The 15,201-nt window shown below is 50.2% G+C and overlaps 7 protein-coding genes across 7 annotated transcripts; 4 read left to right on the forward strand and 3 right to left on the reverse strand.

Moving 5' to 3' along the window:
* Window positions 1-504: 504 nt before the first annotated feature.
* Window positions 505-1,955, forward strand: VTN49DRAFT_4141 (uncharacterized protein; the record flags this gene model as incomplete). The annotated part of the gene is made up of 7 exons (XM_069412055.1): window positions 505-546; window positions 601-858; window positions 916-936; window positions 988-1,269; window positions 1,336-1,425; window positions 1,480-1,543; window positions 1,597-1,955. The coding sequence occupies 7 exons, from the start codon at window positions 505-507 to the stop codon at window positions 1,953-1,955; spliced, it is 1,116 nt and encodes a 371-aa protein (XP_069267336.1).
* Window positions 1,956-2,045: 90 nt separating this feature from the next.
* VTN49DRAFT_4142 (uncharacterized protein) lies at window positions 2,046-3,618 on the reverse strand (the record flags this gene model as incomplete). Its single annotated transcript, XM_069412056.1, has 4 exons — window positions 2,046-2,216; window positions 2,268-2,364; window positions 2,426-3,467; window positions 3,519-3,618. 4 exons carry the CDS (start codon window positions 3,616-3,618, stop codon window positions 2,046-2,048), a joined length of 1,410 nt encoding a protein of 469 aa, XP_069267337.1.
* A 1,950-nt stretch (window positions 3,619-5,568) lies between these two features.
* Window positions 5,569-7,123, forward strand: VTN49DRAFT_4143 (uncharacterized protein; the record flags this gene model as incomplete). Its single annotated transcript, XM_069412057.1, has 3 exons — window positions 5,569-6,014; window positions 6,068-6,510; window positions 6,564-7,123. The coding sequence occupies 3 exons, from the start codon at window positions 5,569-5,571 to the stop codon at window positions 7,121-7,123; spliced, it is 1,449 nt and encodes a 482-aa protein (XP_069267338.1).
* Window positions 7,124-7,806: 683 nt separating this feature from the next.
* Window positions 7,807-9,270, forward strand: VTN49DRAFT_4144 (uncharacterized protein; the record flags this gene model as incomplete). Its single annotated transcript, XM_069412058.1, has 1 exon — window positions 7,807-9,270. One exon carries the CDS (start codon window positions 7,807-7,809, stop codon window positions 9,268-9,270), a length of 1,464 nt encoding a protein of 487 aa, XP_069267339.1.
* Window positions 9,271-9,439: 169 nt separating this feature from the next.
* On the reverse strand, window positions 9,440-11,421 carry VTN49DRAFT_4145 (uncharacterized protein; the record flags this gene model as incomplete). The annotated part of the gene is made up of 3 exons (XM_069412059.1): window positions 9,440-10,747; window positions 10,807-11,067; window positions 11,122-11,421. 3 exons carry the CDS (start codon window positions 11,419-11,421, stop codon window positions 9,440-9,442), a joined length of 1,869 nt encoding a protein of 622 aa, XP_069267340.1.
* Window positions 11,422-12,021: 600 nt separating this feature from the next.
* On the reverse strand, window positions 12,022-13,535 carry VTN49DRAFT_4146 (uncharacterized protein; the record flags this gene model as incomplete). Its single annotated transcript, XM_069412060.1, has 3 exons — window positions 12,022-13,005; window positions 13,062-13,242; window positions 13,297-13,535. The coding sequence occupies 3 exons, from the start codon at window positions 13,533-13,535 to the stop codon at window positions 12,022-12,024; spliced, it is 1,404 nt and encodes a 467-aa protein (XP_069267341.1).
* Window positions 13,536-13,952: 417 nt separating this feature from the next.
* VTN49DRAFT_4147 (uncharacterized protein) lies at window positions 13,953-15,161 on the forward strand (the record flags this gene model as incomplete). The annotated part of the gene is made up of 2 exons (XM_069412061.1): window positions 13,953-14,138; window positions 14,211-15,161. 2 exons carry the CDS (start codon window positions 13,953-13,955, stop codon window positions 15,159-15,161), a joined length of 1,137 nt encoding a protein of 378 aa, XP_069267342.1.
* Window positions 15,162-15,201: the final 40 nt, after the last annotated feature.

The following is a 15,201-nucleotide window of genomic DNA, read 5'->3' on the forward strand; positions in this document are numbered from 1 at the left end:
TGCCTCTACAGGTAGTGTCCGATATGTCTCGGTGGTAAATCTGTGCCAGTTCATAATGTTACATACATTGATGTCTTACGCAATCTGATGTCAGGACTGCTGGAGGTTAATTAATTGTTCCACTTAGACGGCATTTAAATGGGGGTTAACATGCCGGGTTTACCGGTTTTATGACCGAGATAAAACCACGTGACTAATTCACGTGCTGATAAGATGCCAAGTCTTTAGATGCCGCCGCACGGACGAGGGTCCGGGCGGCTGGTGCCGCTGGTCTAATCGTCAGAAGTGGGATTAGACGATGCTTGAATTTTTGCTTGATTGTACGACAGCCGATAGCCAACTGGAAGGAACTTAACTGAACTCCAGTATACACGGGTCATTGGGCTGTTATCCTGTAAAATTACATTCCAATCTCGGGTCCTGCGCAATTCAATCCTGCAGCGATAGTATCACTGTCCTTGAACGCCATTCGTCCGATCTGCGGGATCTTGTCTTGAATACAACATGCAGTTGAAGTCGCTTTCTTCGATCGAGCTTCCGCCAACAGCAAGTAACTAACCTTCCGCAAACGTGGACTCTAAGCTAATAGTCTGAATGCAGGCGGACATGCACGCACATCTGCGGCAAAATGACATGATGGAGTTTGTCACAGGCTTTGTTGAGAAAGGCGGCTGCGATACTGTGTATGTCATGCCAAACTTGCAGCCTCCAATCAAGACGACGTCAGAGGCCGTGGCATACCACGAGAAACTCAAAAAGTTGGCGCCAAATGTGACATTTCTGATGTCTCTTTATTTGCATACTGGATTGACACCAGAAGACATTGAAGAAGCTGCCAAGTCTGGTGTCGTATATGGCGTGAGTCCCTATACATTGATGTCCTTCGGATGAGACCCTGACTTTCTCTGATATCAGGTGAAATACTACCCTGCAGGTGTACGTGCATTGCTGTCTATTTTCATCAGCATAGCTCACTCGAGAGCCTAGGTCACAACAAATTCCCAAGATGGAGTCCTAGATATTGAACAGCTATATCCGGTATTTGCAGCTATGGAGAAGCATGACCTTGTCTTGAATCTGCATGGCGAAATGATCAGCTCCCCACCTAATGCTAGCACAGCTGGTCCCGCTGTTACAGTACTCAATGCGGAGCCGCTGTTTGTGCCTCAGCTGCACAAACTCCACGCTGCATTCCCAAAACTAAGGATTATCCTCGAGCATGTCAGCACTCGTCAGGGACTTGAGGCTGTGAAGCAATGTGGGCCCACAGTATGTCTAGTCGAATCTTCGAATCCAATCCGCCGCAAGGGCGATCAGCTGATGCTCGATGAATAGGTTGCTGGGACAATAACTGCTCATCATTTGTCGTTAATCATCGATGATGCAGTCAGCGATGTATTTAACTACTGCAAGCCCGTCGCCAAGGTAGGAGGTTCACCTTCAAGGAGGATCAGTTGGAAACTAGCTGATCAGTTTTAGACTCCGGAGGACCGCCTAGCACTTGTACGAGCTGTAGTGGAAGGATCCGGTAAATTCTTCTTGGGTAAGAGCTCAAATGCGGACGATTTTCTACCGCTGTACTAACTTGGTATATAGGAAGCGACTCCGCGCCTCATCCTGTATCTTCCAAAAAGGGACCCGGCGCTACGGCTGCTGGTTGCTTTACGCAGCCATACGTGACGGCCATTGTCCTCAAAGCACTAGAAGATGCAGTTGATAATGGCTGGATCACTGAGGAAGAGATTACAGAAGAAGCCCTTGTAGGCTTTTTGTCTGGGTTTGGACGAAAATTCTACAAGCTCCCGGCCAACTCGGACTCAAAGACAAGAATACGACTTGAGAAGAAAGGCGAGAAGATCCCTTCCCTTCTGGCCTCAGAAAACGGAACGGTAGAGATTGTGCCTTGGGGGAGAGGCAAAGAGATTCGCACCTTGACTTGGGTTACGAGACAGTGAAGGAGTCCTCGAATACTCTGTAGTAAAACCTGATATTATGACGCCAGATTACCTCCGTACTACATCAAAAGTTTTCTTTCTATGATGACATCAAGTTCGCCCATGCTCTCTTTGTGCCGTTTCACGCTCAACTTTTGTATCTCTCCCGACGCCTATATTCTTGATCACAAGCCATGCTGGGAGCAGCGCAGCTCCCCACATCCCATAATTCAGATACACGCCACCGACCTCCGCGAAAATTGGCACGCTGGAGAGTCCGTACTATGGATGGCTGTTAACTTCCTGCCTATTTGAACTGAACAGTGTACTTACGCTGACAGCTTGAGCAGCTGATTCGGTGCCACGCAGCAAACCGGCGATGCGAACAACTTCTTCCTCGTTCTCTGCTAGGTTGCCGACCACGAAGTAACTGTTTCTCAAGTGTTAGCAAAGCTTGCAGTAAAGCCTTCGCTTTTCGAGGGGAGACTGACAGGTACATGTAGTTCAGTTGGAACGAAATCACCCAGAAGAGAAACAATGCAAATCCTCTCCCGAACCCAGGATCAGACCAGTCATAGGTTGGTCGCGTTTTACGGAATTCCGTCACGATGACAGTTCCCCAAAGCCAGCACATGCCCGACAAAATGGACACAGCGGCGAAAGACCAGCGAGCACGAGACTTGAGCGAAATCCTCTTTGAGTCCAAAAAGGCGCCCAAAATGTTACCAGAGATGAGCGCCACCACTCCGGAGAGAAATGATCCTAGAGCACGAGCACGAACCGAGAACCAGAGTCCCTGGAACGTGAACATCACCGCTTCGGCGTAGACGGATTGACAAATTAGCGGAACGATGAGGAGGTAATCACGGCGGAAGAACAGCTTGGTCACGGCTTTGATCTCAGTCCACCATTTCTGATAGACATGCAATCGCACCGGCAGGCCGTCCGTTCTCTGGACGTTCTTGGGCGAACTGAGCAAAAAACCCACAAATGGGCAAAGCGCCTGCAAAGCGATGAACAATTGGAAAACGGAATATGACACCTTCCCTGCCTTATCGGACTGAGCGTTCAGGCCGACGTTGATGGCACCGCCTAAAATTTGACCTGCGACACGGAAACTAAGCCAGAAACCAAGGAACCTGCCCTGGTTATAAGGCTCCGGATATGCAAGGGCGATGGCAGCCTCGGCCATCCAGAAAATACCCGCTGCGAGACCGCACAGTGCTGCGCCAAAGAGCACCAACCACTCCGTCCCGTAACGGTTGTTCACGTACAGTCCAGCGGCGTAAGGTGCGTAACCCGTAGTGCCGAGGATGAAGGTCCATTTGATCCCGATGAATCTCACGATCAGACTGCCGAAGAAGCACGAGAGGACCATCAAGCAAAAAGTCAACGAATTCGCGGCGTTAACTAGAAATGGCGATTGGTTACCGCCGCCACCGAGGCTGTTCATTGCACCCCAGATGCCAGGGGCAAGGAAGTTGCAGATACCGAGGATAAGCGCATTGAAGAAAGACGAGCGATACCATTTGACTGCCTGTCATTAGGAAGGTATTGGCGCTGCAAATGCGACTTAGACCGTACCTGGATATCGTTTCTGCTGATCGGTGGGTTGATTTGTCTGCGACTCATCTTCCGAGTCGGTCGGTTTAACAGTCGCAGGGTTCTTCTCGACCTCTGCCATGGCTGTACTGCTGGGTTCACCTCACGACAAGATACCAGGTTTTTTTCGAGCAAACATGCAGGTAAAAGACGACGCCCTGATGTGACAGTTTGCCATTGTTTGCCTACTTTCCGATGAAACTCTATTTATATGGATATCTGCCATTGTTGCTGAGCACAGGGCAGTTGGATCCAAATCGTTTCTCAAACGGTGTCTCGAATGTGTCGTGGAAGTGGAAACTTTCTTCAAGATCATCGTTGACTGAGATTCCGTGATCGCACGCAATATCTAGTTAATTGTACACCATACAATGCTAAACTGCTTTGGCAGCTTGGCTGCGAGTTTCCCGCCCATAGCTTTTTAGTACGTAACCTAGTCCACGTCCATGGTTCCATGGCCATGCCTTCCTGACAGATCAATGCCGATAAGTACAATAAGCTTGCGAAATGACCGTACCTAACAATACTATGATGTTGCTTTGGGGCCTGAAGCGATGTGCTTTCTGAATTTGACAGTCGAAGTCAAGGTTTGAAGTGGTCCAAGCATCGGCCCTAAGCAACGGTACTAAATATCCGTGGGACGAAAGAACCAGTCCAGAGCGTCTAACCACGCGCACCCAATGTTATACTAAGATTTTGCAGGCTGGCGCATATCCAGGTTGATGGGCGTTGCATGCAAATGGTAGGACAGAATACGTAGCATTCCCATGTTCCGTAGTTCCAAGGGAATGGTTCTCTGAACGAGGCCTACAATTTATAGGTAGTCATACTAAGCTATAGGTTCCTGGATACTCTGTAGAAAGAGTCAAAAATATTTCATATAAACTTAGTGGTATGAATGCATCTATTCCTACTCCTACGACTTTTCTGCAAACTTGAGAACATTCTGAACGTTGATTTCGCACCCCTGCGTCTTGGACGCTAAGGTTAGTCAACTGGCCAAGAGCTATCAGGCCTTTATCGCGACGTTCCAATTTGTCAAAGGAATTGGTATCTAGTAACTTAAAATAATCTGGTGTAGGAAGAGGTACTGCATTGATATCAGAAAATATGCTGGATCTGGAAGGTAATCATGTATGGGGTAACATGGGCGTAATTACTGCGATTAACGACCATCGCTACAGACTACACAGGCCACTCCAACATTCGGGTTACAAGCACCATAGCTCAGTTATGTTTTCCATCTTTCGTATTCATGTTGGTTCCAAGAGTAAGGAGCACCTCTCGGCAGTTATTGTTCAGGTCCAACAGGTCGGAACTTGCTTTTTTACCTTAGTGCCTCGCAGGACAAAAGGGAGTATGGTACGTATGCAGTAACAAAAAGTCAATTGCGTATTTGTTCATGACTCATGAGTCGAGATCGTACCGGAATTACCCCGAGGAAAATTTAAGAGTTTGTACTCCGTGTACGGACAGGTTAAGTTTGGCCGCGTTCTTCTTTCACGAACCCCGTACGTACATCAAGTTCATCTCCAATAACAGCCGGCTATATCTAAGTACGCATGGCCGGTGAACCAATTACATGGCCTATGCTTCTCAGATGCAAGATCTTCGATACACATGTGCCAACCCCGCAAAATTGCAGTCGTGGCCAAGAGAACACGGTCATCAAGCAGCCAGATTCGAGTGGTTCAACACTGTCAAGTTAGGGCTAATCGTGCTTAGTCAGCATCACGCAATCTACACTCCACTCTGCGCAATGACTTACCGTGCCTCGATTCAGGCCTCCTAACCTTTCGCGTGGCTGCTCCTTGCTATGAAATTCGTGACCGGGTTCAAATCTGGGAATTTGATGTGATCCACAGCGAAAATAAGCCGTAGATTGAACATTAACGGCCGGGATGATGATAGTACTAGTAGTCCTCGTAGTCGGCTAGTAGGACAAGTACCGTGACTCTCCTGTTCCCCTCATCAAATTTATGGAGGTGATCTGATATCCAGTATCCAATTCCTGTGTCAAAACAGATTCAACATGTCGGCCACAATGACATGTGTCGCCATTGAATGTGCGACACGAGAGGATGATCCTCGAACGGTTGACCGTGAAATCCTCTTTGAGAAATCAAATGGTACACTGGGTGTACAAAACGGCATTGATAGCCAAATCTCAGACTCGGCAGCGACGCTGGTCAAGAGAAATCTGTCGATTCGCAGAAAAGAGAACGCGGAGAACAACGTCAAGGCTGAATCACAACCAGCGGCAGAAGCACAGACACACACATATTCCGAACAATCTGCCGCACAGGTCAACGGTATCAACGGCGTGACTATCAAGAGACAATCAGCATTGTTTCTACAAGCTGTGCGTCAAAAATACGTTCTCGTCACCGATCATATCGTCCCTGCTGTGCAGCATGATGGGGAGATCCTGGTCAAAGTGGACGCAGTCGGTCTCAATCCCATTGATTGGAAAGCACCGTAAGTATCCTATTTCGTCTACCCTACTGAGACAATCACTGAAAAATTTCCAGAGCCTTCAACTTTGGTATTCCAAGCCTGCCCTGGATATTCGGACGTGACCTCGCCGGAGTTGTTGTGCAGACAGCGCCAAACTCGCGGATCAAGAAAGGCGACCTTGTCGCAGTCCCCTCAACAGACTACCGAGACATCCGAAAAGCGGCATTCCAGGAATACGCCATCGCGACTCATTACAATGCAGTCCGAATTCCGCCCACGACGTCGATACACAGCGGAGTTTCACTTGGAGTGGCCTTTGTTGCCTCGGCGCTGGCGCTGGGCATCTGCTTTGGCCTCGACTTTGACCTTTCCAAGGATGCTCCTGGCCCGAACTTGCCGCAGATCATCAGCCAGATTGATCAGGAGCAGATCCCAGCGGACGTCCGGGAAGAGTGCTTTTCGTCAGCGGATGAGTCGAGGAGAATAAAGCGAGGTGATTGGATTGCTATATGGGGAGGTAAACAACTTATTGTCATTCATTGATACTTCTTGGTGCTAACTAAATAATAGCATCAACAACAACCGGATATGTTACCATTCAACTTGCGAAGCTGTGCGGCCTTCGTGTTGTTGCCGTCGCAGACGTGGCTCGACATGGAGCCAAACTCCACGAAGCCGGCGCTGACATTCTCGTTGACCGACTAGACACTAATCGAGCTGTGGAAATCATTCGAGGAGTAACCCAAGGCCGTTTACGATATGCCATTGATATTGTCGGCAGGGACACTGCGGCTATTCTCCAGCAAGCGCTCTACATAGACGACAGTAGTGAAACCTCGACGCACCTCCTCGGACTCACGGGGCTTCCCAAGGAGAGAGATCCGCGCATTCGCTACCACACCGTCCCGATCAAGATGTTCCACTCCTCCCCAGCGGTGGGTGAAGGCCTAGTGACGTGGCTGGAACGGCTACTGGAAACGCAGAAACTGGTTCCCCCGGAAGTTGTTGTCAGACGGGATGGTGGACTCGCAGATATCAATGATGCCCTTGAAGTTCTGCGAAGCGGAGCGGTGTCAGGGAAGAGGCTGGTGGTTGACTTGCGGAAAAACACAGAAATTGCGGCAAACTGAGTTATGACCTGGGTGGTAAATTGATGACGGCTGTTTTCTGTGATACTTTGATGATAGATACTAGAATATAAAACTGTTTGGAATGAGTCGTACATGCTACATTTCATCATGATATGATAGGATTGAGATACGTGCAATAGGCTAGCCCTACAATGCAGTGCGAATCATACCTGCGGTCAATTCCCAACTCCGCGTCAATCCTACACCAAGCCCCTCCTCAAAAATCGCCGAACCCGTCCTTGGCTCATTATCGTCATTAAGCTTATCGTTTGACCAAGATGACAGTTTTATGAGTTAGTTGTTGGTCACGCCATCCTAGTGGGACGTTGCGCGAGTCGGGGCGTCAACGGTCCTGTAATTACCGTACGCACCTCGGCGTAATATACAACAAATTTTTCCTGTTTAGGAAAGTTTTTAGCTTGGCCAGGTCTCCATTCGATCCCATTCATCATCCATCGGACGTTGTACCGTAGCTCGCCCTGACCATCGTATCAGCTCATTGACTTTGAGAAGGATGGGAAGATATCTCAGTGGGGGGTGGGGTTTTGAAGGGTAGAAACTGAAAACGAGCTGTGAAGAGACTTCGATGTTTTTTTTTCCCTCTTCATCATCCAGCAAGTTGTTTCTAGGGCTTTGTGATTTAATCAATCGTTACTGCTGTTTACACTGAATACTGAATCAACATGACGGAGAAGCCGAAGAAGCAGCTCATCCTCAATGCCTTTGCAATGCAGGCTCCGGCACACCTAAACCCGGGTGTGTTCCGGTATCCCAAGGACCAGGGCAGCAAATACAACGATCTCGAGCACTGGATTTCAGTGGCCAAGAAGCTCGAAGCTGCCAAGTTTCATGCCATCTTCTTTGCCGACGTGCTCGGTGGCTATGACGTCTACAAGGGCCCTGCGAATCTCGAGCCGACGATCCCGGCTGGCGCGCAGTTCCCCATCAATGATCCTCTGTACAGTATCCCGGCTCTCGCCGCGGCGACGGAAAGCATTTCCTTCGGCGTCACGGCATCAACCACGTATGACGCACCTTACGCCCACGCGAGACGATTCTCCACTGTCGACCACCTGAGCAAAGGACGCGTTGGCTGGAACATCGTCACATCCTATCTGGACTCTGCCGCACGGAACTTTGGTCTCAACACGCAGATTGAGCATGATGAGCGGTATCGAATCGCGGACGAGTACATGCACGTATTATACAAGTTGTGGGAGGGCTCATGGCGTGATGATGCGGTCAAGAACGACCAATCAGGCTACGCCGATCCCAAGGCTGTCCGTCAGATCCACCACAAAGGCAAATACTTCAACGTTCCGGGACCGCACCTATGCGAACCCTCGCGCCAGCGCACCCCGTTCCTGCTCCAGGCCGGTACATCCACGGCCGGCAAGGCCTTTGCTGCGAAACACGCTGAGGCGATCTTCCTCAACGGGCATACTCCCGAACTAGTCCGTCCATCCGTGGAAAGCATCCGCAAACAAGCGGCGGAGTTTGGGCGCGATCCACATGACATCCGCATCGTGGCCGGTGTCCTCGTTATCGTGGGCGAGACGGACGAGGAAGCGCAGGCAAAATTCGAGGAGATTCTCAAATACGGCGATCCGGAAGGAGCGCTGGCACTCTTTGGCGGCTGGTCCGGCTATGATCTGAGCAAGTACGACGAGGACCAAGACTTCCGTTTCGTTGAAGCACCCGCTATCCGGAGCATGGTCAACCACTGGGCAAGTACGGTGCCCGGCAAGCAAGACGTGAAATGGAATCGGCGTACGATTGCAGAGTATCTCCTCGTTGGTGGCAATGGCGCCAAAATCATTGGAAGCGCGAAGACAGTGGCGGATGAGCTGGAGAGGTGGGTCGATGTCGCTGATGTTGATGGGTTCAACCTCAGCTATGCCACTCTGCCGGAGACGTTTGACGACATCATCAAGTATCTCATCCCGGAACTGCGGCGCAGAGGGTTGTTCTGGGAGGATTACGCGGTCAAGGGTGGTACTATGCGGGAGAACTTCTACGGTGTCAAGAGGAAGACTCGCCTGCCGGATACTCATCCGGGTGCGCAGTACTTCTGGAGGGCAGGAGAGGAGGTGCCAAAGTATGCTCAAAAAGAAGAGCAAGAGAACAAGGAAGAGACCAAGGCGTGATAAGCATACAGCATGTACAAGGAAGTGATCGTAACCGGTCGAAATTATTTGGCATGTTATGTACACTGAATGATTAACCAGAGACTGATTCTCCAAGACATCATAAAGTAGCCATTGCAAACTACACTGGCATACGCATATCCATCCGATGTAGAGATAGAATAACCAATTACACATCCCACCACCCCTCATAATGTGTCCGCAAATCAATCTCGCTCTGCAACTTCAGATGCGGCGTGAGATCCACCGTTCCTTCGGGCGCCTTCTCTCTTTTCGTCCACCCATCGCCAAACCAGGCGAATCGATTCCCACTGGGGTTCGTGTATGTGTACTCGTAATCCTCCCACCGCGGATCGCGGCGGATATAGTTGGCTGCCGCAGCGCTGCCGGGGAAGATGCCGACGACGCGCCCGCCGGGTTTGCCGCCATTGTACCAAGATGAGCAGTTTTTGCTATTTTCCGAAGAGTCGTCGTTTCCCGTCCATACAGTGCGCGGGAAGAAAGCGTCACAGTACTCGATAAAGTCTTTTGTTGCCTCCTCCGAGGGTACAATGGTTTTGATTCCCTGGCTGCGGAATTTGCGAATCACTTTGGCAACGTAGACCACCTGGTTCTCGAAACTGTTGGGAACCGTGCCGCTGTATCCACCGGCATATGGCCCTCCGATCCAGCTAAGGTTTGGGAATCCTGGCGCGGCCATGCCCAGATACAGATGAGGATAGCCGTACTTGCCCCCCGGTCTCCACAAATCTTGGATGTTGACACCGTTAGCAATGATGGGGAAGGGTGGAACGAAGTCGACATTGGCACCAGTGGAGCAGATCACGACATCCACATCTCTTTGCACTCCGTCCACGGTCACGATGCCAGTCTCGGTGAACCGCTCGATGGGAGTCTGGATGTAGCTGACGTTTGGCTGTGAAAGCGCCTCCAAATACCCAGGCCCGGGGGTTGGACGGCGGCAAATAGGCGGGAAATCCGGGATTATCTTATCCGCCAGTTCTGGCTTGACGCGGTCGAGCATCAGCTTGGTCCATTTGGCTCGCAGTTCCTCATTCTCCTTGGTCCCCTTGAAAATGGATGCAAACCGTTGGAAGTAGCCGCTCTCAATATCCTTGCGGTATTCTAGATATTTCTTCTCGTCCTTCTTGAATGACTCGCGCAATTCTTCGGGAATGTAATTGGGCTCGAGCCTTCGAACCCCTCTCGGTCCAAAGGAGTCAACCACCCAGGTTCGATTCCGAGCATAGTGGTCGATATGGCTACCTAGGGGTTGAATTGATGGCAAAACTTGCAGACCTGAGGCTCCATTTCCGATAAGAGCGATTCGTTTGCCTTTCAAGTCCACGTCATGCTGCCAGTTCGAGGAATGGAAAAGGGGTCCTTTAAAAGTGTCGATGCCTGGGTAGTCTGGAAGTCTCCAATGATTGAAGTGTCCGACGGCAGAGACGACAAAGTCATACTTGACTTGATAAACCTGATATCAAGCTGTCAGTATCGTGTATTGAATTTGATCTTCTGGTAAGGTGCACGAACATGTCCATCATTCAGGTCTTCGATCGTTAGCTCCCATTTCGCCTCGTTAGCGAGCCACTCGGCCCTCTTGATTTTTTGTCTGAGCTTGAGACGGTCGTAGACATTGTATTTACGAGCAATGTTCTGCCAATATTCCCGAATCTCATGACCTTGGGCAAACTCTTCTGTCCAGTCTGTGTTGTATTCAAAGCAAGACTGGTAGGCATGAGCTGGGATATCGCAGCGAACACCCGGATACGTATTCTCAAACCACGTACCGCCCTGCGTCTTTCAGCCACTCTTCTAATTACAACTTTGTCCTTGAGGGTCACTTACCACATCGGCATTCTTGTCATAGATGGTCAAGTCAATACCAGGCAGCTTGGCTGGCAGTAGTACACCTGCCGAGACACCGGCCAAGCCTGCCCCAATGACAGCTACTTTGACATCACGCACTTGGTCGATGGGATGCTCTTCAATCTCAAACTTAGGCTTCGTCTTTGACTCGGTGCCGTTCACAAGAGGTTGTGTTTGTGTCTCGGATTTGGGGGTTTCGACCGAGACAGAAGCCACCGTTGTCGGGACCTTGAGATCTGTCTGCACAGGGACCGTTGGCGGATCTTGTACGAGAGCCATGATTATGACTTGGATGACTCCGATTTCAATTTCTTTGACACGAGGAACAATGTACAATTGATTGTTAGAATGCCGGAAACAGAAGGATATATATTCCTCTGATTCAGACACAGTCTACTGGGGCTATCAATAAACGGTGGGATTCGAGCCATGACACCATCGGCTTGTCTTCTGTTATCCAAACGTTCTAGGGAGGAGGTGATGTCTGGTGTGGAGTGCGGGAGTCAGTTACGCCATCGCTATCTACGATGATGTGAGGATCGCACCGCGTTAGTGGGCGTATAGATCCACGGAGTAATTCCGTGATAGATACTATCGTTTCTGGTTCGATACGAGGTCATTAAGAATCAATTGGTATCAAATGGGTAAATAACATTGTTCTAGATACAGCCAACGATGTCAAATGCCGAATTGTTGTCCTTGAGCTCAACACGAAGAACCTTGGCGTAAAAACTCCGCAGACTAACTAGGGTTGGGGCTGGAACCTTACGAAGAATTGGAACTCTTCCTTGCACGTCAAAACATGATCTAGGTATCATTTGAGGTCTGCAATAATGAAATTATTATAATAGTAATATACAACTCTATAATTGTAGTTAATCACACCTGAGAAGCACCTAAGGTAAGGTTATCTGCCGGAAACACCAAGAGCGCCATGCGATGGCGCACGAACAATGCGACTAATCCACAAACGATTTGCAAGAGCACCATATGTAACGCCAATTGCTCCTCTTTCATCGGTCCAAACCAGAGGAGCCATAGATTGAGAAGGGTAAGATTGGTCGACTCGACAATTTCCCCACGGTCGTTGGTCTTGATCCCTACGAGCCGAAGCCGGGCCAGCGTGGTCAAAACAAAGTGAATGGGCCTGGCAGGAGGCTGCTTCCATTCCGTAACGGAATTCTCAAGCAGTCCTGTGCTTGGATTGTACCGAGGAAGACGGTGGCGCGGGCACGGAATGATGTGGAAGAGCTGCGGACACGAATACAGAAAGTTGAACATTTGGGGGATAAACAGCAGCAGCAGGGTCTTGCTGAAATGGCCCAGGATACCCACGACTGCGAATACCATCCCAGCAAAGTAGCAGTAAGTATCACCCACAAAAACCTTGGATGGATACCAGTTGTGGTAAAGCAGTGCCAGCGAGACGCCAACAAAGGGAGTAAGAAAGTACATGGAAAAGAGATGTGAGTCCGTTGCCGGGTGTGGGTAGCGGGTAAACGGCGACAGGTAGAGAGAATCATTGATCATCAGCAACACCGCAATCACTATGGACTGGGCGACTTCAATTCCATTAATCCCAGCAAGCATGTTGATGCTGTTCGGGCAGAATATCGCGACCGCAGCCATGTAGACGTAGTATAGCCATCCTAGATCAATCAATTGCCCCAGATATTTCTGCAGGGGCAGCGGAACCACTACGTGCGTGACACCAAAGTCGACGAAATAAACAACCAACATTGGGAACGCTCCCAATGCAGGAATTAGAACCTTGTGTCTCCAGCGAATGTCGAGCAGGTCATCGCCGATACCCAAGAGAACAATCGCTTGCAATGAAAGAATACCTGAGAGGTAAGATGCAAGCTATAAATATTTGTCAGTGTATAATCTTGACAAAGGGGACGAAAAGAATCGGAGACCTTGTTATGTGGAAATCGATGTAGATACCGCCCCGTCTCCACGTGGTTGACTTGGATGACGACGTCTCTATTGCCTCCTCCTGACGTAGCTGCGACGATATCTTTATAGAATGGAAACGGAATGAACGCAATTAGGAGCAACAGGTACACTACGGCACATACGGCACCCATAGTTTCCGGTCTGGTGGTACCTTCTGTCAGTGATCATTCCTGCCTCCGCACTACGCTTTCATACATTTCGGGTTTATTGACCTTGGCCATATCCCTCCCCTTTAGCCCAGCCTTCATGAATGTCGGGCCTAGCCATCGTATCAGGCTGTACGACGCCGCAAATCCCAGAAGGCTGAAGGCGAAAGACACCGTCAAGGGGCGACCATCGTCACGAAGTGAATTGGCGGTGATTCCGACGGACACGCCCACCAATGCTAAGAGACATGCCGTCTCCGATAGTGACAGGCGGTTCGATTGCCTCATGGCTGTCGCGGTATTCGGTACATGGTGAGGTCTTGCAGCATTCAAGTTGCCAACTGGACAACCTGGCCAAATGTCATGATGCGCTTTATTCTGCCGGATTAAAACTCACCGCCTACTAGGCGGTCAGATTAAGCCCCCATGATCGACCAATCATAGTACGCTTATTCCGTGGCTTGCGGATAGCTGCGTCAACGCTTTACCGAATCAGGACCCTTACTCAAGCCGCATTGCGGACAAAACTCCTCCAGAACAGCTCAAGAAACTCACATGCAGGGGGATGTGAGCTAGCAAGTGTCAATGCATCCATGCATGGCCCATCCTGCCCTCACTGAGTCGCCATCCCTGTACCTTCGCCGATTCATCGTTCTCATTGGAGTTCGATGTGCGTTGCAACCAGTGAGCGTACATTGAATTGACATGGGTACCGGTTTCACCGACTTCGACGCGGGCCATCGTGACTTGGTCACCGTCACGAAGTTCAACTTTTACGGCAATCGCATTGTCACGGCATCGTCAGACCATCGTTTGAAGGTCTGGGACCTAAAGGATGGGGAGTGGCAACTGTTGGATACCTGGCGAGCACATGACGCCGAGGTCCGGGATGTAAGATCTGCAGAAACCCGGATTTTGTTAGATGCCGACGAGGTGGATGCTGACACGTTCATACACATGTAGGCGGCCTGGAATGGGCCCTTTACTGGGCAACACATAGGCAGTGTAGGAGAAGACATGCGGCTGAAAATCTGGCAGGAGGATGTCACACAGCCGCCTCATTCCGGGCGTCGTTTTCGATCCATCTATCGGTTGATGGCACCGCATCGCGTGCCCTTTGTGTCTCTGGACTTCCGAAACGTTGACCTAGACACATGGCTCGCACTAATAACGCGCGACGGCTATCTGATGGTCATGGAACCCGTAATCTCCGACTCCTTGAATGATTGGCAGACGGTGGACCAGTTCCGGGTATGTCCCGCGCCTCAACGGGGCGAAGAAACCAGTTTCCGAGTTCAATTCCATCATGACCCTGTCGACGTGACACACTCCCTTTTGCCAGACTGGGACCGCAAGAGCCTGTCGCTGGTGGTGGCTGCCATGGACACGGTGAAGATCTACCGTACTGACTCTAATCGTCGATTCTATCATGCCATTGAATTGACCGGGCATGGAGGCCTCGTGCGTGATGTATCGTGGGCCAACGGCTCGGTTCGCGGGTTTGATCTGATCGCCAGCGGCTGCAAGGATGGATTTATTCGAATTTTCGAAGTGTATACAACCCTATCGGAGACCGCAGCGAGCCACCGCAGCGAGCGGCAACAGACATCAGAGTCACTGACAGCCAATCGTGCCACAGCTCAGTCCGGTATCGGCTCGGCTCTCGCCAATCGTGCCCCTATTTCTGTCTCACATCGAGTCCCCAGTGCGGATACCCAGTTCAAACACGAGTTCCGTGAAGTTGCTTGCATTGACAGTCGGCATCTTGATGTCTGGCAAGTCGAGTTTTCGTATGCCGGTGATTGTCTGATTTCTTCAGGCGACGATGGTACTGTTCGTTTTTGGAAGAAGTCCATCTCTGGCGAATGGCTCGAGTTCGCCGAAGCGGATCTCACAGAAGAAGACGCTCTCTGACTCGAATATGTGCGAGCATGATACGATCCATGATGAATTA

This window comes from Thermomyces lanuginosus, assembly GCF_041956635.1.
Source record: "Thermomyces lanuginosus strain ATCC 200065 unplaced genomic scaffold VTN49scaffold_31, whole genome shotgun sequence".
Lineage (NCBI taxonomy): Eukaryota > Fungi > Ascomycota > Eurotiomycetes > Eurotiales > Trichocomaceae > Thermomyces > Thermomyces lanuginosus.